Source organism: Mesocricetus auratus, unplaced genomic scaffold (assembly GCF_017639785.1).
Source record: "Mesocricetus auratus isolate SY011 unplaced genomic scaffold, BCM_Maur_2.0 Super-Scaffold_100018, whole genome shotgun sequence".
NCBI lineage: Eukaryota > Metazoa > Chordata > Mammalia > Rodentia > Cricetidae > Mesocricetus > Mesocricetus auratus.
This window is the reverse complement of record NW_024429199.1, coordinates 23,235,951-23,263,859: the sequence shown is the minus strand read 5'-3', so window position 1 is coordinate 23,263,859 and position 27,909 is coordinate 23,235,951. Positions and strand designations below refer to the sequence as shown.

At 42.0% G+C, this 27,909-nt stretch overlaps 1 protein-coding gene across 4 annotated transcripts; it reads left to right on the top strand.

Moving 5' to 3' along the window:
• The first annotated feature begins 1,598 nt into the window (after window positions 1-1,598).
• Vnn1 (vanin 1) lies at window positions 1,599-22,990 on the top strand. 4 transcript variants are annotated; one of them, XM_040728205.1, is made up of 11 exons: window positions 1,599-1,997; window positions 3,896-4,026; window positions 10,174-10,366; window positions 11,000-11,291; window positions 13,564-13,922; window positions 16,498-16,668; window positions 17,552-17,695; window positions 19,817-19,883; window positions 20,032-20,152; window positions 21,691-21,757; window positions 21,989-22,990. In XM_040728205.1, the coding sequence occupies exons 1-8, from the start codon at window positions 1,785-1,787 to the stop codon at window positions 19,829-19,831; spliced, it is 1,518 nt and encodes a 505-aa protein (XP_040584139.1). In that variant the 5' UTR covers window positions 1,599-1,784; the 3' UTR covers window positions 19,832-19,883; window positions 20,032-20,152; window positions 21,691-21,757; window positions 21,989-22,990. The 4 variants fall into 4 exon arrangements, with proteins under 4 accessions (XP_040584139.1, XP_040584138.1, XP_040584137.1 ...); XM_040728204.1 differs by lacking the exon at window positions 20,032-20,152; XM_040728203.1 differs by lacking the exons at window positions 19,817-19,883; window positions 20,032-20,152; window positions 21,691-21,757; window positions 21,989-22,990 and having other exon boundaries at window positions 1,600-1,997; window positions 17,552-17,848.
• The last annotated feature ends 4,919 nt before the right edge of the window (window positions 22,991-27,909 follow it).

Below are 27,909 nucleotides of genomic sequence, written 5' to 3'. Positions count from 1 at the left end.
CGGTAATTCATCCTGGCTGCAACTTTTACCACAGAAACTGTTATGTAACACCTTGTGCTGTTTTCCACCTGCTACTGGATCTCCGGACCTCTCAGAAGGAGCAAACATAGCTACAGCAGTTGCTTGCCGATTTTCTTCTCTCTTTGCAAAGTATGTAGTTTCCTACCTACCTGGCCAGGGAAACCCCACCAGAAGTCAACACTAGACTGACTGAGCTGGGACTTATCTGTGTGACTGAAATTCAAGTACTCACATGGAGATGGTTTAATGACTTGGAAGTTTTCAAATTGGTGACTCTTTTTGCTATTTAGACCTGTTGAGATTGTGCAGTGTGGGAGTTCTGAAAAGTCCTGGGTGGAAATGCAGTTCCTAGGGATGTAACCATGTTGCTCAATTTAGAAATGGGATTTAAGATATATGGAGTTAAAATGAGGTCAAGCTGGAGTGGAATAGGCAACACATCTACTATCTGGTGCTCTTATGAGAAGAACAAATTTGGACACACATGCTTAACCACCTGGAGACTAGGGAAGAAGGCAGTCACGTCCACACCAAGGACAGACGGGAGCACGTCCCTTCTCACAGCCTTGAGTAGAGGTCAGCCTTGCTACCAGGGAGAGGTACACCTGCGTGATTCACAATGCTCAGTTTGTGGTATGTTGCTAGGTAACAGTCCTATGTACCTTACACATGATCCCTTACTTGTTCCTCACCTGTCGTCTGAGGGAGAAGGTCTTTTGTTCTTTTAGAATAATGTGAGAGTGCAATGTTTTCTTTTCTTTCTTTCCTTATTTCCTTCCTCCTCCCCCCCTTCTTAGTTTTTGGATACAGGGACTCACTCCATAGCTCTGGCTGTACTGGAACTCACTCTGAAGATCAGGCGATATGCCTGCCTTCTGCCTACTGACTTCTGGAATTAAAGGTGAAGGCCTAAGGGCAGGCCAACTATAAATCTCAGAAGCTGCCCAGAGGAGGAAAAGCCAAAGCCAGACTGTTTGTGTTAGCTTTGGAGGTTGGCCACAAGTTGAACAGGCAGCCTTGGCTTTGGCCAACATCTGAAAGAGCAAGATGAAGAGAAGAGAAGAGGAGAGAGAGAGAGAGAGAGAGAGAGAGAGAGAGAGAGAGAGAGAGAGAGAGAGAGAGAGAGAGAGAGAGAGAGAGAGAGACTGGCCACACCTTTCTGAGTCAGAAAAACAGATTGCGTGAACAGAACTTCGAGGTGACTTTGGAGCAGCTGCCTTTGGGGACAGTCACACAGCACATTAATTCTTGAAAGGACGGCCATTCTTTCTGTCTCTTTAGCTTGGTTTAAAGCGAATCTGCCTCCCTGAGGGGTGGTCTTTTGGCCAGGTTATTGACACAACCAGCTGGAGTAACTCTCAGATCTTGGGTGGCTTGGAAATAGCTTTCCACAGAGCCTTACCTCTGAAGAAGGGATAATCCTAAAGTCATTCTGGAGATAGGCTGCAAATCTAGAGAAAGAGTTCCAAAGCTTTTCATCATAGGGACTGGACCTGCAGTTCCACCCACCATCACGTGTGACCTCCAGGCAATGGGTGGGGCTCACTCAGGAAAAGATAAGTAACCACAGTTCCCTTCTGGTATTCCCGACCAGAGAAGCAAGCACATTTCTGCAACTGTTGCCTTCAGGGACAAAGTTTTCTTAAGATTAACCTTTTAAATCTAGTTTGAAGATCCCAAGGTCTGGGACACGTGACCAGTGGTTTGTTTATACAAATAGCAAGCCCCGCTTTGGTTCTCAGCAGTCTTTGGACTTCAGCAGCATGAATGCGTCTCCGTGGCTGGCTTGTGCGGCGCTGTCTGTCTTCTGTGTTTTACAAGTCAGCTCTCTGGACACTTTTGTTGCAGCCATTTACGAGCATGCTGTGATCCTGCCAAATGACACCCTGACACCCGTGTCTCACAGTGAGGCGCTGGCACTAATGAATCAGAATCTGAATCTTCTGGAAGGAGCGATCGTGTCTGCAGCAAAGCTGGTATCCTCTCCCATCTCTCCAGAGCATCCAGTCCTGAGAGGGGTGGGGGTGTGGGAGAGCCTGGGAGTGCGTGGGAGGGGTGAGGGTGATTCGCAGGGCACCGGGTTACTGTCTGGGTCAGATCCACTTACAATACCAGCATAGTCAAGGTGCTTTGTTTTATTAGGATCCTTCTACCTCTAAATTATTAAAGGCACTATTACATATCCCTAACAAATGGAGGCAATGAAGTTTGATAATAACATTTTGTTCATTATTTAAGCAAGACTTTGAGGAACTGGTTATATATTGAACATTTTTGTTCTCATTTTCTGCTAGACATGGAGGGTAAAGTATAACCAGGACAGGAAACAGTTGCTCTTCTCCTTCTTCTTCTTGGAAAAAAAGATTTCTTTATTTTATGTGTCTGAGTGTTTTGCCTGTGTGTACCAGGTATGTGCCTGGTTCCCACAGAGGGCAGAAGAAGGCATTGGATCTTCTGGAAGTAGAGCTCCAGGGGGTTGTGAGCAACCATGTGAGTGCTGGGATTTGAACCTGGATCCTCTGGGAGAGCAGCTCCCGTTCTTAGCCTGGAGCTATCTCTCCTCTCTAGCCATGCCCCCCCACAGTTGCTTTTAGACTATGTAGCTTCAGTGAATGTTTGTGCTCTGGTTCGTAGGGTTCAGATAAGTTGACAATCTGACAGGGTCTTTAGTGTTCAGAGTGTGTGGCCACAAGCTTTTAGCTTATGGTCTGGAACAAGCTGGTTACAAACTGCTTACACTAAGTATCATATTCATCAATTCATTTTAATTCCACTGTCAAAGTATGCCTGTCAAGGTCCTTGAGTTGGATGAAGTGTGAAGTTTAAAGCAAACTTTGCAGTGTAAGTGTGTTTTAACGTAAGATACTCATAGGTCAGTTATAGACTAGGGACATGGAAAGTATGATATCAGTATTAAATACAAACATGCTAGTGTGGTGGGTGTAGTGGCACATGCTTTTAATCGCAGTGTTCCTAAAGCCAAGGTAAATCCCTGCGAGTCCAGGCAACCAGGACTACATGCACAGTGAGACCCATATATTTAAATGATGATTGCAGGTTGATATTGCTAAGGGAGGCCACGGCAACCTTCAAGGTGGCTCTCCAATCCCAAAGTGCCCAGGTTAGCTGAGAGATTACTCTAGGCAAGGAATAGTTTAGCTGACGTGTTTGCAAGGTCCTTCCTCACAAGGATCAGGGATGTGTTTATGGGTGTTGGGTAGGATAATCCAGAGGCAGAAACTAGGATTGAGCTATAAATCGATCCTAACTCAGCTAGGCACAATGGACCAAATTTCAAAGAGAGGTTGATTTGGGGGGAAGAAATAGGCTTGTAGTTAATGGGAGCAGGGGCTTACAGAGCTGTGAGTGGCTTAGACAGCTGTTAGTGCCCATTAGAGAAAGTCATCAGTGTGATAATGGGAGATTAGGAAATCAAAGTGCTTGGGAAAGCCAGATATATATACTTGTAATCTGAATGCTTGGGAGGTGGAGGCAGGAGGATCACGAATTTAAGGTTATTCTAAACTATACAATGAGTTTGAGACCAGGCTGGGGTACATGAGATCCTGTCTCAAAACAAAACAAAACAAACAAACAAGCAAACAAAAAGGCGTGGAAAAAGAAAAAAATGGAGGAAGCAGATGAGTAAGATTAAAAAGTGCTCAAATAGTTATGTGTTCCCCCCCTGTTTTTGAGATGAGATCTCTCTACGAAGTTCTGACTGTGCTAGAGCTCGCTATGTAATAGAGGTTGACCTCCACTCATTGAACGCCTCTACCTCGCCCAGCTTGCCACTTAATTTCCAATTCTTCTTGTAGCCTACCCTTAACGGTTAGCCTGTTTGAGAGACGTTTTAACCGTCTGTTTCTAACAGGGTGCACACATTATTGTGACTCCAGAAGATGGCATATATGGTATGCATTTCACCAGGGATACTATCTACCCGTACTTGGAGGATATCCCAGACCCTCAAGTGAATTGGATCCCCTGTGATAATGCAAACAGGTGAAGAAACAGTACACGGAAGGGATCTGGTAGGGGGAGACGTAGGGGAGAGTAGTTGGGAGGGGAAGGGTTGATATGATCAGATTTTTCTGTATACATATAAGAAATTCTCAAAAATACAAAAAAGTATGAAAAAATTCAATTATGAACCTCTACTTGTCTTACCTGGGAAAAAGGTGTTGGAAACATCAAGCTGGTCAGGTGTTGGCCAGATTGCTGCAGCTGTCTATCAGAAAATAGTTGAGACAACCGGTTCTAAAGGAGACTCAGTTTCAGAGGTTTTAATCTATGTTCATCTGGCCCAGTTTCTTTAGGCCTATGGCAACATCATCCATCATAGTGGCAAAGTATGGCAGAACAGTCTTAATTCACTTCAGAGCAGTCAGAAGGAAGAAACAGAAATGGAAGGGACCAGGGTTCTAATGGCTATTCAGTAACACATCCTCCAACAACACACCTTCCTTATCTTACTTAGTTTTAACCTATTACAGTTTCACCATTTTTAAGTAGTACTTAGGGCTGGGGTACACAGAACCACCATCAGCTTAATTTGGTATAATTTTCATCTCCTATGAATGTATTTATCAGGGAAATGAACATAAATTCCGAGATCACCAATCAATGCTTTAACACCCTTTTCTATTTCTCAGTACCAAAGGGAATCCCACCCAGTGTGAACACTTTTAGCCCGGGAGGATGATAGCTTATAACTTGCTTATGGGCTTAGAGGCGTTAGCAGGGGGAATATGATCCAAAATATTAAGCATAGGTGTATCTGCCTTTCCCCCTGGTTTCTTTGTTTGCCATACCTTTTTCTCATTGCTCCAGCAAAATATCTAGTTAGGAGCAATTTCAGGAAGGAAGGAAGGAAGGAAGGAAGGAAGGAAGGAAGGAAGGAAGAAAAGAAGGGAGGGAAGGAGGGAGAGAAGGAGGGAGGGAGGAAGGAAGGAAGGGTTTATTCAGTCAGAGTGGGTACAGTCTATCATGGCAGGAAAGACTCCACCTGGCAAGGAGGGTGAGACTATGGCCCCATGGCTCCTGCAGCCAGGAAGCAGAGAGTGATGGTTGTCCCTGTTCAGAGAGTGGTGGTTGTCCCTGTTCAGAGAGTGATGGTTGTCCTTGTTCAGAGAGTGATGGTTGTCCCTGTTCAGAGAGTGATGGTCGTCCCTGTTCAGAGAGTGATGGTCATCCCTGTTCAGGTAGCTTTCTTCTTTCTGTTTTTTGTTTGTTTGTTTTTCTTGAGGCAGAGTCTCACTATGTAACTTTGACTGGTCTAGAGTTTGACATACAGGCCAGGCTAGCTTGAACTCAGAGACCCACCTGCCACTGCCTCCCAAGCCTTGGGATTCAAGGTGAGGACCATTACAGCCATCTTAGGTGTTTCTTGGAGGTATTGTGTAGATGGATCCCCTAGTATTTAGTTTAAATTGCTGGTCTATATCTTCCAGAGAGTTTAGATCATTGCAATTCAGAGTTACTATTCAAAGATATGAATTCACTACTGTCATCTTTCTTATGAAAATGTTTGGTACTTTTTACTTTTGTTTACATTCTGTTCTAGTGTGGTTTATTCTTCACTGTAAATTCACAGGCAAGCTTATCTCTCTTCTGTGTGTAAAATCCCTTCAAGACTCTTCTGTAGGGCTGCCTTCATGGTCATGGCTTCCTTTCAGTTTGGCTATCATGTAAGTTTTTCTTTCTCAGTTATGAAGTGTGGCTTTACTGGATATAGTATTCAGTGTTGACAGTTAATTTTCTTTCAAAACTTGAAGTTCATTGCTCCATGCCCTTTTGGTGTGTGCATGTTTTAATTTTTAGAAAACTGCCATTGTTCTGATAGATTTGTCTTACATGTGCCTTGCTATTTCTCTGTGGCTTTCCAAATGTTTTCTTTGTTCCCTATATTTAGTATGTTAACAATACTATCACATAGGGAAACACTCTTCTTATCTTCTGTATTTGACATTCAGGTGGCCATCTCTTTCCCTGGTTTTAGGAGCTTTCCTGCTATGATTTTAAGAAAGAAGATGTGTTTATTTTATGTGCATGAGTGTTGCCTTCATGTGTGCCCGGAGAGGTCAGAAGAAGGTTTTGGATGCCCTAGAACTGGAGTTATGAATGGTTGTGAGCAGCCATGTAGTGCTAGGAACTGAACCCAGGTCTTTTACATGCAACAAGTAGTTAGCTACCAAGCCATCTATCTTCTCTGCTGTGATTTTATAAATATACTCTTTATGCCCTTACTGTGCCCATGCATAGATTTGGCCTTTTAATGGTCTCAATGGTCTCTCTCTCTCTCTCTCTCTCTCTCTCTCTCTCTCTCTCTCTCTCTCTCTCTCTCTCTCAGACACACACACACACACACACACACACACACACACACACACACACACACTGCCTGTTCTGCCTGTCTTTTCTTCTTATTTTTTATTTATTGTCTGGTCTTAACAACTTGATATTCTGTCTTCCATTTGATTCAGCCTGCTGCTAGGACTTTCATACCCTCTTTTATCTCTTGTAGTGCCTTCCTTATTTGATTTAGCTATTCACACCCTGGGTCCGAAGTCTATGTCCTCTTGAATTCTGTTCTCTGTCGTCATTTAGGAGTCTGTTACTTTAATTCTGGTCAACACCCTTGTAACTATGTCCTTATATCCATTGTCTGGGCTTTCTCTTTGGAGTCCATTTCTGTGGGACTGGTGATTTTCATTTTTTTTTCTTCATGGATACTGTATTTTCCATTTGGCATCTGTGCAACTGGAATTAAGTTGTTGGATAAAAAAAACACAAAATAGAATAAACAAAAAACCCTTCCTTATTGTTTCAGTTAAACTGTTTGCAGAATCCTAGAGGGACTGGTTGTGATAGGGTTGAAGTGCCATCCCTTCCCTCTGGCCTGGGGCTAGGGTATATTATTCATTTATTTGTTAATTTATTATTGTTGGTGTTGTTGGGTTTTTTGTTTGTTTGTTTGTTTTTCAAGACAGGGTTTCTCTGGCTTTGGAGGCTGTCCTGGAACTAGCTTTGTAGACCAGGCTGGTCTCTAACTCATAGAGATCCTCCTGACTCTGCCTCCCGAGTGCTAGGATTAAAGGCAAGTGCCACCAATGCCCAGCTTGTTTTGTTTTTTTGAGACAGGGTTTTTCTGGGTAACCCTGGCTGTCCTGGCACTTACTCTGTAGACCAGGCTGATCTCAAACTCTGAGATCCTCTTGCCTCTGCCTCCTGCGTATTGGGATTAAGTGCGTGTGCCATCACCGCCCAGCGGGTGTATGGTTTCATACCTAAACCTTCGATCTATATGCTCAGGACACCAGTCACATTTCCCAACACTACTTCAAGAGCAGATTATCAACTCCAGAAGCAACCTCAACAGAAGGCAAGGCCTGTTTTGCAATTGGAATTTCTTCTCTTATCAGAGTTCAGGGTACCTGCATTCCCCGTCGTAACCTAGCTGTGCTTGCTCCACTGAATTTCAGTTTACAGGATTCTCTTGTCCAGATACCATCTCTCAGTGGGTGGGGAATCGGGCTTTGGAGTTGGGATACAGGTGCTTTCTACTTTTCCGATTAAGTGACTGATGTAGAATTCTCTCAGGTCTGCTGTCTCCTTGCTCCAGTATAATTTGTGGTGTTTCAGACGGTGGCATTAATTCCTCAGTGTCTGCTTTTATAGTTTGTTGCTGTATAATTCAAAATTTTGGTTTTTCTGTTTTTGTTTCTGGTCATCTTATTTTCCATCCTAATATCAGAGGAGGGGATAGAGAGGATTTCCCTTCACTACTTTCAGTCAGTGTTTTAGAGTACAGTCTTACTTCCTTGATACATCTAACTTTTTTTTTTTTGGTTTTTCAAGTCAGGGTTTCTCTGTAGGTTTGGAGACTGTCTTGGAACTCTCTTTGAAGACCAGGCTGGGCGTGAACTCACAGAGATCTGTCTGCCTCTGCCTCCCGAGTGCTGGCATTAGAGGCACCACCACCCGGCACATCTAACATTCTTTAGTGTCTCACTGTGTATCTCTGACTAACCTAGAACTTGCTGGAACTTGTAGCAGGCTGTCCTCACAGAGCTCTGCCTACCTGTGCCTCTGAGTGCTGACACATCTACAATTTTTTGACTTTATCTTGTCTCAGTCTTCTGCTGCTCATCATGATCACTGTCCCTTGACTTCCCTTATTTCTCAACTTTTGGTTTGTTTGCTTGTTTTTTAGGTTGAGTAGCCCTGGCTCTTCTGGGTCTTATTATATAGACCAGACTGGCTTTGAACTTAGAAAGATCTGACTGCCTTTGCCTCCTCAGTGCTGGAATTAAAGTCATATGCTACCACACCTTGACAAACTTATTTATCTTTTTGAGACAGGGTTTCTTTGTATAGCCCTGGCTGTCCTGGAACTCACTCTGTAGAACAAGCTGGCCTCAATTCACAGAGATCCTCCTGCCCCTGCCTCTGCCTCCAAGTGCTGGGATTATAGATATATAGATTATAGCATCACCACCACTGGACTTTCATGAATTCCACAGTGGCACAAAGTTTATTACGTGGCTGAGAATGACCTTGAATTTCTGTCCCCTGCCTTTACTGTCCTGGTGCAGGGATTACAGCATATGTCACCACACCCAGTGTATTTGGTGCTGTGGAGAGAACCCTGTACATCAAGCGTGCCAGGCTGTTAGGCAAGCACTCTACCAACTGAGATACATTCATCTCTATCTCTTTTGTCTCAAGACACACATTGAAACTTTTCAGGTTTGTGGGGACAAGAGAGCGCAGTTCGCCCCTGCTCTCCCATTTTCAGCAGTAGAATTCTGCTTTCATCCTTGCTCTCAAATTTGTGTTAACTGCTATGACTGCTGATTCTGGGATTAAAGACATGCCACCACGATTAGCTCCATTTTCTTATCCTTGCTGTTTCTTTGTATGTTTTATGATTCTTTGTTGATGGTTGAATGTAATGAGTGGTTCTTTGTCCTGGCAGTCTGGTCCCATGGCCCTTGAGCCCCAATAAACACACAGATGCTATATTAATTATGAACTGTTGGCCGGTGGCTTGAGTTTCTTATTGGCTAGCTTTGTCTTAATTATTAACTCATTTCTATTAATCTAAGTGTTTCCACATGGTCTTATCTTACAGGAGAAGGTTCTGAACCTGTTACTCCTTTGGCAGGCTACATGGAGTCTCCTGTCTGCCTATACTTCCCAGAATTCTCCTCTTTTCCTAGTCCCACCTATCTTCCTGCCTTATTGGCCAAGAGTGTTTTATTCATTAACCAATAAGAGAAACATATATACAGAAGGACATCCCCCATCAGTTGAATCTTTCAATCTAAAGATCCTTATTTTCCCCAAGGTTTGCTGTATCTCCTCTTCAAAATGAGGGAGGGAGATGTCTCTTACACCCTGATAGTCAATTCTACCAGCAAGAGCAGGTTTAAAATGGAGCTTGTGTACAAATATTACTTTTTCTTTGTCTGTATCTCTATGTTCAGAAGCAAGCATTTAGATAAGGACCTTGACATTTAAATCTCGGAGTCCTTGTTGCCCAAGCTGTCTGTAAGCTGCGCTGAGAAAGGACAGCTTCCTGCTGCAAGGCTAGGTAGGCCTGGGAGATGGGTAGCCAAGGCTAATTAGAACAGAATTGATGAAATCAACTACCATTTGCCATCTGGGCTTTTGAACGGACTACAGAATTCCAAAATAGTTAGGACAGATTCTCCAGTGCATGTGTTGTCCAGGTAGGGTGTCAGATTCCCCAATGTTCTCTGTTCTGCTATCTTTCCAGTCTTCTTCTGGTTCTAAGTTTTGATTCACACATAGTACTTCTTTTATTCTATCTGGTTTCATGAACGGAATGTGGAAAATTTGCTTTATAATATCCAGAGTATGCTTCAGACATTTAAAATTGAATATACAACTGCATGTATAATTTTAGACTTGATATATTTTGTGATTCAAAAGTGTGCATGGATGGTCTCTTAATCTCAGAATAATTTTCTACTACCAAATTACCACTATTGGTGTCCTCCGAAGTCTCTTGTCTTAATTTTTTCCCCACCTGTCAATTGGTATGGTTGTATATACCAAACTATAGATTTTTGTTAAAAATTAATGCAGATTAAAAAAAGTTCTCTCCCAATGAACGTATTCCAGATTTGGCTACAACCCAGTACAGGAGAGACTCAGCTGCTTGGCCAAGAATAATTCAATCTATGTTGTGGCGAACATGGGAGACAAGAAACCATGCAACACTAGTGACCCTCAGTGTCCTCCTGATGGGCGTTTCCAGTACAACACTAATGTGGTGTTTGATTCCCTGGGCAAACTGGTTGCACGATACCATAAGGTAATACTGATTAACTAATTAGTTAATTAAATGACTATAGAATAAAAGTGAGGAGAGCAATTATTATTTACAACAATAAATGACCTTTAGAGGGAGAGTAGTGACCACACAGAATAGCATTTAGATGTAACCAGTTCCTCTAAGGAGACCCAGTGCATTCCCAGGGTATTCAGAAACCCCGGAGTGTGTCATGGGGGTAGGTTGGGAGTCACCTGGATCCACCTTCATTGACTACTTACTCTGTCATCTTTTGAGTTTTGACTTTCAAAATTCTCCTGAGGTAAAGGGCCAAAGGTGAAATAAGAAGGCCTCATGGGGCAGATTTAGTCCTGAGGAAGGCTTGGAGGTCTTTGAACATAGTGAGGTGTTTTGTCAGTGGTTGTCTGTTTCACCTACTTTGTAAGATTCAAGATCATCTGTATAGACAGGTGCACCCATACACACCATCCGTGAGGGGAGTTGCTGGCCTCATTCTACTGGAGTGGCTCTCATTTTTTAAGGTGCTTCTCTTCCGTAAAGACAGTGGTCACAGATGAAACACGCACTGTTGAATGAAAACAAACACATGGAGAGTAACAATGTCCTGGGAAGCTGCCCAGAATTTTATTCCTCTTCATTGCTTGCTTACCACAGCAAAACCTTTTCATGGGTGAAGAACAATTCAACGCACCCATGGAGCCCGAGTTGGTGACTTTCAACACCCCGTTTGGAAGGTTTGGCATCTTCACATGCTTCGATATCCTCTTCCACGATCCTGCTGTCACCCTGGTGACCAAGTTTCAGGTGGACACCATACTGTTCCCAACCGCTTGGATGGACGTTCTGCCTCATTTGGCAGCCATTGAATTCCACTCAGCTTGGGCTATGGGCATGGGGGTCAATTTACTTGCAGCCAATATACATAGTCCCTCGAGGAGAATGACAGGTAGGTAATATGTGATCTTTGAACTCTATTTAGAATGAACATTTAAAAAATAGTTTGTAGCCGGGCGATGGTGGCGCACGCCTTTAATCCCAGCACTCGGGAGGCAGAGGCAGGCGGATCTCTGTGAGTTCGAGGCCAGGCTGGACCGACAGCCTCGAAAACAATACAGAGAAACCCTGTCTCGAAAAACCAAAAAAAAATAGTTTGTACATCTTTTATTTTTCAACTCCTATTTTTAATTTTATTCTTTGCTTACTTTTTATTTTATGTGTCTTTTACACATATCCTGATCCCGTTCATTTCCCTATCCTTTCACATCTACCCTCCATCCCTGCACCCCCCAATAAAACAAAATTTAAGGGGAAAAGGGGGGATTAAAAATCTCATCATGGAAATGGCAGTGTGACACAGTGAGTCATACAGTAAACCCCTTTGTCTATATATCTTTACTTGCAAGGGTTCTTTTCAAAGAGTCATTCTTAATGACTGGTTTGTGGCCTCTGGTTTCTGCTACACTATCAATGCTGGGCCCTCATTAGGACTCTTCTTGGGCATCCTGTTGTTGTTGCCCTGTGTTGTGGAGATCCTGCAGCTTTGGGTCTGCAGGACGGGTCCCTTCACGTGATCCTGCAGATCATAGATGGGGTGGATGTTGGGCCAAGTTCTAACCCTGGTTCTAGGCCTGCTCAGCTACAGGGTTGATTCACCCATCAGTTCTCCCTGTCCTCACTACCAGGGTGACTTCTCCAACATTGTCCTCCTTAATTCACCTCGTGAGTGAGGGGTGGGGACAGTTCCCCTGCTTTCATGCCCCCCAGGGTCAGCTTTCCCACCCTTACACCATCAGGGCCAGCTTTATTATGTTGCCCAGGCAAGATACAGGGTCACTCTCTAGAGTGCTGCAGTTGGTGAGGGGTGGGGTGGGGGGACAGCCTGCCCCCTCGTATGACTCCAGTGCTAGCTCCTCCACCTGTCTCAGGCATTGATAGTCAGGGGGTGGGAGGAGAGTCTCTCTCTTCTGCCCATGCTACCACATGTCAGATGTCAACTCCTATATTTTTTTTTGAGACAGTGTTTCCCTGTGTAACTTTGGAGGCTTTCCTAGAACTAGCTCTTGTAGACCAGGGTAGTCTTGAACTCAGAGAGATCTGCCTGCCTCTGCCTCCCAAGTGTTGGGATTAAAGGCATGCACCACCACTGCCCAGCTTTCAACTCCTATTTTTTTTAAAGCTAATGTAGTCTTCCTTTTTTATAGAAAGTACTTATTAAAGACTTGTGCTGGGGAAGTCCTGAGTATATGTCAATAAAGCACTGTTGGCCAATAGGGAAGTAAGATAGGTGGGACTAGGAGTTGAGGAGGACTCTGGGTAGGAGAAACACAGGGAATGTAACCGCCATAGGGATAAGAAACCCGGAAACTTCTCTGGTAAGAGAAATACTTAGATTAGGATAAATACTTAAGTCAGAGTTAGCCAGTAAGGAACAAGCAAGGCCAACAGCTTCATAATTAATATAGCCTCCTGTGTGTTTATTTGGGACTGATGCAGCTCTGGAACCAGGCTGGCGGGAAAGGCTTCTCTTTACAGACTTGTACATTTGATATATAGGTATTTTGCATGTATGTGTGCAATACCTTTGAAGGACATCAGATCCCCTGAAATTGGAGTTACAAATAGTTGTGAGCCACCATATGGGTGCGGGAGATTGAATCCTGGTCCTGTGGAAGGGCAGCCAGTGCCCTCACCACTGAGCCATCTCTCCAGCCCAACTCCTAATTTTGGATATTTATTTGGTGATATGCTGTCCATTCAATCTTTATGGAAACTGTTTTGTAGCTGGGTGTGGTGGTGCCTAGCTGTAATCTCAGCACTGGGGAGACTAAAGCTGGAAAATCCTGAGTTCATAGCCAGCCTGGGCTACATAGTGTGTTTGAGGTCAACCTGAATTATATAGAGAGATGCTGTTTTAAAACAAACAAACAAACAAAACCAACAACAATTAAACCCAAAGAAAGTAAAATAATGAACACCAAAATAAAACATGCCTTCATTTGGCAGATTTATTTAGTATTATTCAATGTGCCCCCTTTCTTTTAAACGTCTTTATTGTTATGTTCTATGTATGGATTTCCTCTTGTCTTTGTCCCTGGTCAGCACACATTACAGAAATTAGTGAAATATGTTGCTCAGAGAGAGAGGGGAAAACGATGAGTCTTAGATAGTGGTGACAAACACAAAGTCTCTTATTATTCTGTTTCCAACTGTATTTCCAGGAAGTGGTATCTATGCCCCAGACTCTCCAAAGGCCTTTCACTATGACAGGAAAACCAATGAGGGAAAACTTGTTCTAGCGCAGCTGGATTCCCACCCAAGTCGCTCCACTGTGAACTGGACTTCTTATGCCAGCAGTGTAGAAGCACCCGCAACAGGAAACCAGGAATTTCAGAGCATCATTTTCTTTGATGAGTTTACCTTTGTGGAGCTCAAAGGAATCACAGGAAATTACACTGTTTGCCAGAATGATCTCTGCTGTCATCTAAGCTACCAGATGTCTGAGAAGCGAGCTGATGAAGTTTATGCCCTTGGGGCATTTGATGGCTTGCACACTGTGGAAGGGCAGTATCATCTGCAGGTAATGTCACTGTCAGAAGAATTTCAAAATCAAATGCACACAGCTGGGAAAAATATCAATCAATGGAAGATGGTTTTCCATGTGTTATACATAAAGGAAATATTTCAGTTAGGGTTCCTATTACTGGGATGAAACTCCATCAAAAACAAGTTGAAGAGTGTCTTGGTCACTGTTCTATCACTGAGGGGACTACATGACCAAGGAAGAAAGCAACTAATTGGGTCTTGCATACAGTTTCAGAGGTTTAGTCTATTATCCTCATGCAGGGAGAATGTTGGCATGGAGGCAGACATAGTGCTGGAGAAGTAGCTAAGAGTTCTACAACCAGATCTGCAGGCAGCTGAAAGAGAGAGAGAGAGAGAGAGAGAGAGAGAGAGAGAGAGAGAGAGAGAGAGAGAGAGAGAGAGAGAGAGAGAGAGAGAGAGAGAGAGAGAGACTGGACCTGGTTTGGGCTTTTGAAACATCGAAGTCCACCCCTAGTGACACATTTCATCCAAAAGGCCCCACCTCCTAATCCTTTCAAATAGTGTCACTCCCTGGTGACCAAGCCTTTAAATCTATGAGCCCATAGGGGCCATTCTTATTCAAACCACTAAGAGGAGGAAAATGTTTATTTTGCTTACACTTCCATAGCAGTGTTCATCATCTAAAGAAGCTCAGGTCAGAACTTGGAGAGAGGAGCTCATGCAGAGGCAGTGGAGAAGTGGCAACACCAATATTAAAATTATCCAAATTACAGATAAAAGGTAATGCAGTACCTAGGATATATGTCCTGCATGGGCAAACTCAGGCACTTTCTGTGTGCTCATCAATGTCTGTCTTGCTTTATAAAGAACTTAACACTAAGTGTGCACTCAATGCTTAGTATAAATAGAGTTTCCCCTGAGACAGTTTCTAGAGTGATTTATGGCTAAGATGCAGGCATCTTCCAGTCCTTAGCAGGAAGAGGGAACTATTACACAAATGCTCACATACTGTCTGCATTTTAATTCCTTGAACTGGCTGTCAGCCTATCCCACTCAAATAGCGTGCTCTCCTAATAGGACTATTTGTTGACAGTTTCTTCCCTATCTAATCTATTCCTTATACGACTACAAAATAAATTGCAGTGTCTTTTCTGATTATATGACCTTCTTGCTGAAATTCCTCAGTAAGCTATTAATTGACAAATCAAATGCTTGAATATAGAAGACCCAGAAAGTCTTGATTTGTGGTTCCTGTATCCCCTACTTACACGTGCTCTGGAATTCTGTATATTGAGATGCTTCTAGCCATTTATCCCAAATTTCCAGCATCTATAGAATCTCTACATGTTTACACAATTTTATTCTTTTATCGATGGTGGCTCCCACCTGCTCACCTTTCAACAGCACTGTTCAGTTGTTATCTTTGCCATTGAGGATGCTTGCCACATCTGCAGGACCTCTGCCACTCCTCAGCCCAGATCATCCTCTGTTTGGCTTCATCAAAGTCACAAGATGTCACATTATTCACATACTTGAGACTGACAGCCCTGGAATTCTAGAACTGGGCCTACTGGGTGTCGTTTAGCTTACTGTGTAAACACGCCAGCAATGTTCATTTCCACAAACGACATTTGAGCAGTCGGTATGTACTAGATGCATAACAGTGTTAACGATGTGGAGGTGAGTGTAAGCCATCCGCTTGAGAAATACAGTACCTGGGGGAGTAGAAAACCACGTGAGTGAGTAGTTTCTCAGGCCTGGCATGTGACAGCATGGGGTGTGGAAGAGTATCACATTGCTGAATTTAATATGATCTGGAGATTCACAGAAATTTCTAGAGCTGCTGCTTGAGAGAAGAATGGGAGTTTGAAGGTATCCTTCATAGACCTAAATATCTTTGGTCGATTCCTTTGGCAGTACATTATAGGAAGCACCGAGGACTAACATGCTTTATAATAAAGCACATTAGTTGTTCAGCAATAAACCAGATGACTCTAATGAGGAAGAAACATTTTGCCAGCTAAAGATGCAGAGGCAGTTTTCTAAAGCGGGCTATTTCAACTTCCTTCCTTCCTTCCTTCCTTCCTTCCTTCCTTCCTTCCTTCCTTCCTTCCCCCTTTTTATTATAGTTATAAAAATAGTTCCTGTTATGCAGCCCTGACTATGTAGTTCAGATTAGTCTTGAACATTTACTTGGTCCTTCTGACTCAGCCTCCAGAGAGCTAAGATTACAGGCATATGTCACCATATCTGATGACTTCACTTTCTTAAAGAGTAGATAACGTCACATTAATGAGTGAATGCAAACATCTTCACACAGGTTTTTTTTTTTTTCTTTTTTGGTTTTTCGAGACAGGGTTTCTCTGTATTGTTTTGGAGGCTGTCGGTCCAGCCTAGACTCGAACTCACAGAGATCCGCCTGCCTCTGCCTCCCGAGTGCTGGGATTAAAGGCGTGCGCCACTACCGCCCGGCCTCTTCACACAGTTTTAAGTAACTAGCAAGTGAACATATCATGGCATAAAGCATGGCACTTCAATACATGGCTACATTGTAGAGTGATTGGGTGAAACTAACTCCACGATTATCTCTGTTTGCACTTCTCACCTAGATCTGTACTCTGCTGAAATGTAAAACCACCAGTTTACACACCTGTGGTGATTCAGTGGACACAGCTTCTACCAGGTTTGAAATGTTCTCCCTCAGTGGCACATTTGGAACTCAGTATGTCTTCCCCGAGGTGTTGCTGAGTGAAGTCAAGCTTGCACCTGGGGAATTTCAGGTAACAATCTTTGCTTCATGTAGCCAATTGATTAAGAAGAGGAGGCATATTGACATCCAAGCTTAATCTAGGTTCTTCCAAATATAAATATTCCCATTTGAAAAGGGTGGCATTGTCTTGAGGATCGTGAAAGACTCTGAGCAGACTGGATTTCTTACCTGAAAATTGATATAATGTGTGTATCCTTTTTGTCCCTAAAAATAAATAAGTAAAGCTTATTGAGGTCACTATTTGGAGGAGGCTGGGCTGCTCAAGGTCTGTTGAGTAGGAAGATTCAATGATACTTGAATAGTTTAGGGCCCGTTTCAACAGTGAAGCCCCTTTAGGATTGCCAGTTAGTGATGGCCTAGGGCTTACTGCCCAGTAAGACTACTGGAAAAAAGCTGAAGGAGAGACAATTCAACGGTGGTTGTTTGCAAAAAGGAGAACTTCCAAATCCCAGAAACAATGGCTTGCTTCATAACCCAGGATGCCCTCCAAACCACATTCTTCTCTGACTGTGCAGGTTACACTTGCAGTCCACATTCCTTGCAGGAGTGATTGCAGGGGGAAAGGTGCCCTGTGGGAGGAGATGGGCTGCAGGGAGCCAGTGACACTAATAGATGCGATACAAACCCCACCTCTGCCCCCTGCTTCTGACTATTTTCCATGTCTTCATGGTCTGGAAGGGCTGGATTAGAAACCACTACCTCCAATTTGTCATGCTAACTAATTCATGGCATGCTTCCTCAGACATTGTCAGGCAACGATAATACATGAACCAGTATTGGTTCTGTCGCTTCAAATTTGCTTACCCCCTGCAACATTTGAAGTACTTATTGGAAGTACTGTGGGATTTTCATAGGTCCAATAGACCTTATCTACTCTTCTGTGTTTTAACCAGGTGTCAAGTGACGGACGTTTGTTTAGCCTGAAGCCAACATCTGGACCTGTGTTAACAGTCACTCTGTTTGGGAGGTTGTATGAGAAGGACTCGGCATCTAGTGCTTCCTCAGACCTCATAACACACTCACTAATGATAATAACGGTGATTGTCCTACCTATTGTACATTACTTATGTTAATAGAATTTTTATATTCTTTATTTTACTTGGAATAATTTAAAGTTAGTGGATGAAGAAAAAGCTCTGTTTGTCAATAGTGGCCTCTGGTGTGAGTAAATAAAATGCCTTTTTCTTTTCTTTCTTTCACAGTATTTTTTTGGCTCTTTAAGATAGGGTTTCTCTGTGTAACGGCCTTTTTCTTTTTCTTTTGGTTTTTGCGAGGCAGGGTTTTTTGTTTTTTGTTTTTGTTTTTGTTTTTTGTTTTTTTGTATTGTTCTGGAGGTTGTCCTGGAACTCGCTGTAGACCAGGCTGGCATCGAACTCACAGAGATCTGCCTGCCTCTGCCTCCTGAGTGAACAGCCTTTTTCTTTATAGGACACATGCACCCCAGATCCATCTCAGGAAAATTAATAGAACTTTGAACACTGGTCTGTCTTAGAACTGAGCTGTTGAACCAAATGAGGGTTATATATGTTTTATTAAGAAGAAACAAAAAATTACAGTTAAAAGGCATGCCAAACTATCATAACATATTTACAAGAGGTTTGAATCTATTACCACCTCATTATGATATATATCTTACTCAGTTAAGCTTTAGCTTTCCCTGGCCATCCTTGAACCCACACTGTAGACCAGGCTGGCCTCAAACTCAGAGAGATCCACCTGCCTCTGCCTCCCAAGTGCTGGGATTAAAGGTATGTGCCACCAACCCCCTGCTGTCCCTTTAATTATTTTATTTAGTTATTTGTTTATTACATTTTTAAAATTAGAAACAAGATTGCTTCACATATCAATCCCATTTTTGTCCCTTTAATTCTTAAATTGAAGTCGCAACTCCCATGAGCTCAGAATGTGATTGTTTGGGGGGAAAATGGGGTATTTAAAAGAAGTGGCATGAAGTCAGTAGCATGAACTTTAATCCAATATGCCTGATGTCCTCAGAAGAGATTTGGGACAAAAGCAAGCATTGGGTGAAGACTGTGTAAACTCAGAAAAAGATGGCCATCTACAACAAGGAGAGGGCCTCAGAAGCAAGTGAACCTGCTCACATGTTGAACTTCCAGGCTCCCAGAATCATGAGAGAATAAAGTTTTCTTTAAGTGCTCCAGTCTTTGGCTCTCTGTCACAGCAGTTCAGACAAACAACAACAAAACAACAAAGACATCTTCTAGGCCCCATTTTCAAATCTAAAGATTTGGACAAAATGATTTACTTAGAAGTATCCAGATAGGCCCTATCCCCAAGACTCCAACAGACTCCCGGAGAAGATGGTTCATGCATTGACAGTCACTATATCATTGAATAGCTAACCAGAAAGCCTTATTCTTGAAAATATGTTTAGTCTAATACTAAATGTTCTCTTTCACTAACATCAAAATATTTAGATGTTATGTCATTTAGTGAAGCAAAGGGCAACTCTTAAATAAAAAAGGAAATCTCTCAATGGAGGATAATCCACAGCACTAATATAATTGTGTCTTCTAAAACAAATTGTGCCCTTCTGAAAAGGAGAGCAGGTACTCGGCAGTGATCAATCCAGCATAGTGTTGCTGTAGCAGTGAGTATATACAAGAGAATATATCTGTGTGCCCATTCCTGTGGGTATATGTGTGGAGAGGTCATATGACAACCTTAGGTTGTCATTCTTACCTTCCACCTTGTTTGAGATAAGGGTCACTCTGTAATTCATTGTTGGAATGCAAGGCTGGCTAGCCACCAAGCTTCTAGAGAATCTCCTGTCTCCACCCTTGTCTAGCCAAAGGAAAACTGGGATTACAGCATACATGATATAGTTTCTGGCTTTTATGTCACGTCTGGAATTCTAAATAAAGGTCATGAGGCTTGCCCAGAAGATGCTTTGTTCTCTGAGCCATCTCCTATGCCAAAGGATACTCATTTCCTTCTCAATGGGGATTAATGTAATAACACAGTTGCATCTTTACCTTTGTAAGAGAGATAAATTACATTCCTCATCATCAGTTTTGTAGCTACAGAGTATAGGAGAAGGAAGACTAAGCACCAAGGAGAAAGCGTACGATTAATATTAGCATATGTCCTGGAATAAAGTCCAACATGACTTGATCATGTCTGTTGATGTGTCACAGAGAATGGAACCTTGAGATGCTGAGAAAGATCTTAACATGAAGAATGGAAATGCCTGAGGTCTGAAAGGTAAGTTTACAATGATAAATGAGCAATCAGTGGAATAAAACAGAGAACAGAGTGATTGTGTGTGTTCAGTGCACATGCGCATACTTAAGTGCAGGTCAGAGATCGATGTTACTGTCATCCCCAATCATTCTCCATCTTGTAATCCAAGACAGGGTACCCTTTAAGAAGGAGCTTGCTGAATCTGTGAACCCAGCAAGCCTTGGGGTTTTGCCTGTCTGCCTCCTCAGCGGTGGGGTTAGAGGCATGCACCACCATGCCTGGCTTTTCATGTGAGTACAGTATATCTAAACTCAGGTCCCCATGCTTAGGCAACAAGCTCTTTACTGACAGAGCCGTCTCCCTGACTATAAAAGTGCATTCTTTTCATTTTGTTTTGAAATTGCCCTCTCTGGTGAAAAGGCCACAGAGATAGCAAACACTCTTATCATCTAGAGCTGCTATTTTAGACATCAATATGTTCTACAAACTTGGACACCGTGCCAAAGCAAAGAGGGTCCACCTGCCACCATGGTGGTAAATTATCTGATAAATACTTAATGTTTCAGCAAGTGCATTGTAGATGTGTTAATTGGATAAGCTTCAAATTGAATTATGAGAATATTAGTATCACCCATTATGATGTTAATTTAATGAAATTTGTGGTAAAGCAGCTGACTTCTTTCCATCTATGGTAAAATTCTGTCTTGTTTTACCAAAATAACTAATTGAGGATTTATTTGTTGTTACAATGTGAGTGAAAATGAATTAAGAAGCCTGCTGTTATATGTACTTAGTACTAGGAAGGCAGGTATTGTGAAGATTAATTATAAAAACACTATAGTGGGAAAATAAAATCTGATATCCTGGAATTAGCTTTCCAAGCATATGTGTAACTTAACATAAAAATATGAAAATTGCCTTCAGAGATTGTCACTAATATATATTACAATACTTTTAGTGACTAGGATAATTTTAAATACTGTTTTGGAAATGCTTGAAAACTATAATTACCATTTTATCTTATCTACCATTAACAACTAGTTAATAAGACTTTCCTACTCAAACAAATACAAAGACGGTAGCTGGACAATGGGAGGGGAGTGAGAGACCTTGAAATACTCAGTCCTAAAGAGAAAGTCTCCATCAAATATCAAATCCCTCCTCTCAGGGCACAAGGAACTCCCCCTCCCTGCCAGAAGAAGTGGAAACAATAAGACTGTAAGAGTCACAGGGGATTGCAGACACCAAAACAAAACAACAAAACAAAACAAAACAACAAGGCCTTCAAAACACAGTAGGACCAACATACGTGAGCTCACAGTGCAGAGAGGGGAAGTGAACACAAGCCCCCATCCCTACCCGGAAGCTAACTCCGATTGACAATCACATGCAAAGGAAAAATTAGTTTTCTCCAAGGGAGTTCAAACCACACTTAAGGGCATGCCCCATGCCCAGCAGCAGATGGTCAACACAATACAAACTAAATGGTATTTGGAGGGGTTTTGTCTGGGCATTTTTTTAACCTTACAGGTTTTTTTTTTTTGCTTATATATTACGGTTTCTGATTTTGTATTTTTTGTGGGATTTATGTTTGTGCTTGTGTGGGAACTTGGAGGGTTTCCCCTACTCACCTAGACCTAATGCCATGTCACAGTTGCATCTTTACCTTTGGAAGAGAGATAAATTACATTCCTCATCATCAGTTTTGTAGCTACAGAGTATAGGAGAAGGCAGACTAAGCGCCAAGGAGAAAGTGCACGATTAGTATTAGCATATGTCCCAGAATAAAGTCCAACATGACTTGATCATGTCTGTTGATGTGTCACAGAGAATAGAACCTTGAGATGCTGAGAAAAGTCTTAACATGAAGAATGGAAATGCCTGAGGTCTGAAAGGTAAGTTTACAACGATAAACGAGCAATCAGTGAACAAAACAGAGAACAGAGTGATTGTGTGTGTGTGTGTGTGTGTGTGTGTGTGTGTGTGTGAGAAGTTCTTGAAAAGGGTGTGGGGTCAAGTTCTTGAGAATGCAGTAATATTTATTTTCCTATTCATGTGCTTGGACAATCTGTGAGGGAAAACTAAAGAAAAGGTTGAATCTTTGATATTTTTCTTCCAAATTCTAGGTGGTGGCTAGGAGCTGGAGATTGGAAATCAGACCAACACAGAACAAAATTCCTTTACTGATCCATTGTAAAAATTTACCAGAGGACTGGAGAGATGGCTCAGAGGTAAAGAGCACCAACTGTTCTTCCAGAGGTCCTGAGTTCAATTCTCAGTGACCATGTGGTGGCTCATAACCATCTATAATGAGACCTGGTGCCCTCTTCTGTCCTGCAGAGAGAACAATGTGTAGATAATAAATAAATCTCTAAAAAAAAAGAAAAAAGATTTTTTAAAAATCAGATTTTGGTTCCTTGCTTAATACATAAATGGTGAAATTGTTTAAAGTCTTGGAAATACGCCCGGGACTTCATGCAATGGTCTTGGCTCAGGAACGGGTATAGGGCCAATGAAAGTTCTTCATGGTTCTCTTCTCTGTGTCTTTTGTTTCCCGCAATTCTCCTCTCCTCTGTCCTCTCCTTGGCTGTCCCCTCCCGCTTCCCACTTCTCTGCATCTTTACTGCCAGCAGCTGCCCAGGCTCTGCTGCCACAGGCGGACTGTTCAGTCCTCAGGAGTATGTAAGAAGCAACAAAGACATGAAGACGACACACTGTGAAACCCACCATCTTTGAGTGCCACCGAAGTTTCTTCTAACCTTTTCCATCCCACAGAGAAAAAAAATGCAAAATGGCTAGCTTGACTCTTACTGACTCACTTCATTTGGGCTTTTGGAATCAAGAAACCCAATATAAAACCCCACACTCTGAAATCTGTGGAAGGCTGCCCTCTGCAGGCCTGCCTGGGACGAATACTGTATTAAAGAGTCTGGTAGGATAAGAAATCCTCATTTTAGCTGAATGTGGATGTTCATGCCTGCAGTTCCAGAACTCGGGAAATGGAGGCAGGGAGAAGACTTTTGGATCATCCTTGCCTACATAATAAATTCAAGGCCAGCCATGGCTATATAAGACCCTGTCTCAAAGCAAACAAACAATGACAAAAATAAATTAATGGCCAAAGTGCAGTTTCTTTTTTCTTCTTTTGAGACAGGGTCTTACTATGCATCCTAGGCCAGCTTTGAACTCAACATCCTCCTGCCTCAGCCTCTCAAGTGCAGAGGTAACAAGGTATACACCACCACACACAGCCTCAAGGTGTCATTTCTTTGGAGTGGTTCAGAAAGAGGTAACATACTGCCGAAAATAAACATGCAAACAGAATGCCCTGTTAAGACACCCTCCCCCTCTCTCTTTAGACAGGGTTTCTCTGCGTAGCTCTGGCTGTCCTGGAACTTGCTTTAGTAGACCAGACTGGCCTCAATCTCACAGAGATCTACCTGCCTCTGCCTCTTGAGTGTTCAGATTAAAGGAGTGCACCACCACTGCCCAGTTGTTCTTTTAAAAGTTGTTTGTTTTTATTTTATCTATGTGAGTGTTTAGCCTGCATGTAAATGTATATATATATATGTGTGTGTGTGTGTGTGTGTGTGTGTGTGTGTGTGTGTGTATGTGAGCACTATGCATGCATTTCTGGTGTCTTCAGAGGCTAGTAGCCCCTGGAATTGAAGTTACAGATGATTTTCAGTTGCCCTATAGATGCTAGGAACTGAATGCTGGTCTTCCGCAAGAGCAGTAAGTGCTCTTAATTGCTGGACCATCTCTTTGACATGCTATTCTATTTATGATGGCTGAAGATCTGACAGAAAATCCTCTAAAGCTCCACCCTGGAATGTTCATGGAAGGTCTGATTCAGTAGCGTCATGATGACTTTAGTCAACCAATCTGTTTCCTGAAAGCGGTTTTAGGAGATTTATAAGATCTGCCAGCATTTGGTATATCTTTGGGACTCTGAGACAAGTAAACTCACATGCACACACGTGCACGCGCGCCCACACGCATGCACGCACGCACACACACACACTCTGTTACACAACATTATCTTCACTTTGCATTTTAGCGTCCATATTGTTCTTAATATCCCATAGCTATTACTAAGACTTTAACAAATTCCAGGAGCTGTGTTAGGCCCTGTACAAGATACCACACATACTAAGATATTTAGGTATAAATACCCTAGACATGCAATTAGACGTAATTGCCCATAATGTAATATTTTTGTTCTAGTTGAGGAAGGCAAATAAAATACCTAAAAAGTGAATGGACTCAAGGGTTGATAGATTCCAACCTATGGATGGCTCCACATAGTTTTCAAGGTTAAGCCAAAATGCAAAGGCCTGACTGTCAGGTTCTATACCTAAATACTCTGGTAATAAAAATGGTTATTGGTTTTGAACTGCATTATAGCTCAGTTGTTAAGCAACTATACAATTTATTACGGTTGGCCAAGAAGCAGATAGACGGCAACATTGCCTTAAGCAGGAGGTCTGTTTCTTTCAGTGTATAATCCAAGTTGAAAAGCCCATTTCTTTGTGTTCCATCTACAGCTGGGGACTGAGCTACTTTTGCTAACTCACCAAGGATGACCTCTAGTCATTTCCACAAGTGGAAGAAATGAAATGACAACATAAAGAGGTGCGATTTAGAGCCAGGTTTGCCTTTAATTCCCGAACTTCTACTTTATTGTGAAATCAATTTTTAAGTTGCTTTGAGTGCCAGTCTCATAAAATGCAAATAATATTTCCAGAACCTCAGGATTGGCATAAAGATTAAATGTGACTATACAATTTGTAGGTTGTGGCACACACTAGGCAAACCCATAAACAATTTTATTGCTATGCTAACAGAATACTGTTTCCAAACAGCAACAGCTTCATGATATAGAGCTACTTGAAAACCTAATAAAACATATCTACCACTTGCTAACCTAATTTAAAAATCAAAAATCAAAGACAGTTTTGTCTTTTATGGGATATTTTTTGGAAGGCCACAATGGTCTTCTTGAAAGTAGGTTTAGAAATAACCACACGTGGAATTTCTGTTTGAGGAAGTGCTCAGCTGTGGACAGTATAGGCTCCACTCTGCAATATCACAGAGTTGAAATCACACCCTTTAACCAAAACCTTTCTCCCACAAGCCCCAAACTGTACTCGATGGGGCATTACTTCATACATTGAACACCTTATGGATTCCTTGTGTTCTTTTAAAGGCAAATACCTCTGAGTGCAGTTGTCTTCATATATCTGTTGAAAATGTAGAGCTTTTGACAACCGTTCTCCTTGTGGGAAATAAGAGTTCTTAAATGGAGAGTAGTGTCTTTCTCTAATCCATAGAGAAAGACAGGTGGAGAGATCTAGATCACGTCTTTACCAGCAGCACTGGGCAAAGCTGGGAGATGAGAGGAGAGTCCCTGACACGGGGGATTCTGTAGAATCCTGAGACATGTCGACACAGTTTCCAAGAAATAATTAACCACGTCCATGACAAGTTTGCAAAGAGGTTTGGATACAGTTTCTGTTGAGATGAAACTGTTTACTTTTTATGCCATCAGAACAGCTAAGCCCATTTGTAAATGTCAAATGCAGTAGTGGAGATTGGTATCTATTTCCTTATTTTTGCTTCTATCAATTGACAGTTTGTTTCATTGCAAGTGATATTTCTTCCCTACTTATTTATGGTATTTTTAGTAGACTGGAGGGAAGGATATGAAAGCAAAAATAGCTTTGAGTTCTGGTCTTATTCTTTTGATTGGTGATAGACCATCTCACAGTATTTATTCTATTCTTCACTTCAGCAGGGAAACACTATCTTCTATAAAGTTTTATTGGTGCTCTGCTATACCTCTTCATTTCCTATGGACTATGGCTTTTTTCTTGTTACAAAAACAAAATTAAGTAGTTGCCACAGTCCTATGGGCCAAAAATCTTAAGATTTCGGCTTAATTGAAACAATGAGACAACTCATAATGTTTTATGGTAAGAAGAACTCTGTGAATGCAAACACACACACACACACACACGCACACTGAAGTGTTTATGTGTTATCTAAGTTTCCCTTATCATAAGGATTTGATTTGCTTCACTGGTGATGGTACTTCCTTCCCTAACACTGGAAAACAGTCATTGTCTGTGCCAGGTTCACCCTGTACACTTGCTTTCAACACTTTTTAAAAACAGTTTATAGCATTTCCATATTCTTGTGTGGAGTTAGCATTTTCACATGAGTCCTTCAGGCTCTAATGCCTAGACTCAGGTCCTTGGTTACTTTTGCAGTGTTAGGTATGGGTTCCATGCTATGCAGAGAGCCTTAAATCTGATTGAAAAGTGATTGGTTACTCTCATAACCTTTGCATCACTACTGCACCAGTATCTCCTGCAGACAAGTTGCTGTTGTAGGTCTTAGGGTCTGTAGCTGGGTTGCATTGATTATTACCTTTCTCCTCTGACACCTAGTACCTTCTAGCACTATGAACACTGGTTAGGGTTGAAGCTTCTAGTTGAGCATCATTTCAGTGCATCCATATTCCTATGACAAGCCCGGGACCTTAGACTTACCTTATGCAGTAGAAAGCCTTATTCTTACTCTTCTTAGAGATCTTTTGTAGAACACAATGTGAGTGAAATAAAATAAAGCTACTGAGAACAGTCGGCTTCACTTAGCAGACTCTCTCATTTAGTCAATTTTACTTAATGTTTCTTATCATTTAAGAGAGTAGATGAGACTATGGTAACCTTGTCTTTCCTTTCCTTTTTCAAAGTTACTTTCCCTCCCCTTGTTTGGGAGTCAGGGTACTCATGGAGCCTTAGACTGGCCTCAAATTCTCTATGAAACCAAGAATGAACTTGAATTTCTGATCTTCCTGCCTCTGCCTCCCAAGTGATAAACTGCTGACATGCACAACCACAGACAGTTTTATGAGGGTCTAGAGCTCAGAGCTCCTGCATGCCAGGCAGGTGTTCTACCACTGAATATCTGCAAATATCACAGTGTCTATCTAATTATTCACTGATAAACATACTTAAAATCTGTCCTTGGAAGGTAGAGAATCATCCTTAACAAGACAAGTTTAGACACTGGACAACAGTGACTTAACTCTTGATTAATCTCATAATTGGATGGCTATGTGATATTCAAAAAGCCATTTAAGTAGCCGGGTGGTGGTGGCACACACCTTTAATTCCCTTGGGAGACAGAGGCCAGCCTGGTCTACAAAGCGAGTTCCAGGATAGCCTCCAAAACAATACAGAGAAACTCTGTCTTGAAAAAAAAGCCATTTGTAGAGAAGGAATAACGACAAAAAATACATTCAAAACTTAACAAAATTTATGCTGAACAATTAAAATCCATTATAAGTGGCAAATTGTGCCTTCAAATTTTGTTCTTATTCCAACATCCTTTGCTTCACAGATATATTCTGAATACACTTAAATTTTATTATTTTAGAAATATAATTAATCCAGTTAGTTATTGCCATGATACTTAGTAATGAATTACCACAAAAACCAGTAACTCAAAATAATAGTGTCTTAGTTATTTTTCTATTGCTGTGAAGAAAACACCATAGCCAAGGCAACTTGTATAAGAAAGCATTTAATTTGGGGATCACAGATACAGAAGACTGGACTCCATGACTGTCATGGCAGCAGGCAGGTGGGTCTGATTCTGGAGGAGTAGCTAGTGCTTATATCCTTATTGGAAAGGAGAGGGAGAGAGAGAGAGAGAGAGAGAGAGAGAGAGAGAGAGAGAGAGAGAGAGAGAGAGAACACTAAAATACTAATAAGGCCACACCTCCTAATCCTTTCCAAACAGTTCCATCAACTGGTGACCAAGTATTCAAACATATGGGTCTCTGGGGACCATCCTCATTCAAGCCACCACAAGCAACAACTTACATGCATATATCTTGCATGTATCTATGAAGGCTTCTAGGGAAGCTCTGCTGTGTGCTGTATCTTTTCATGTCTCCATCTCCTCCACATGTCTCTGTTCTTCTTTGGACAGTGGGCTAGCTGGGGTGATGGCACAAAAGACATTCAGAAACACACAA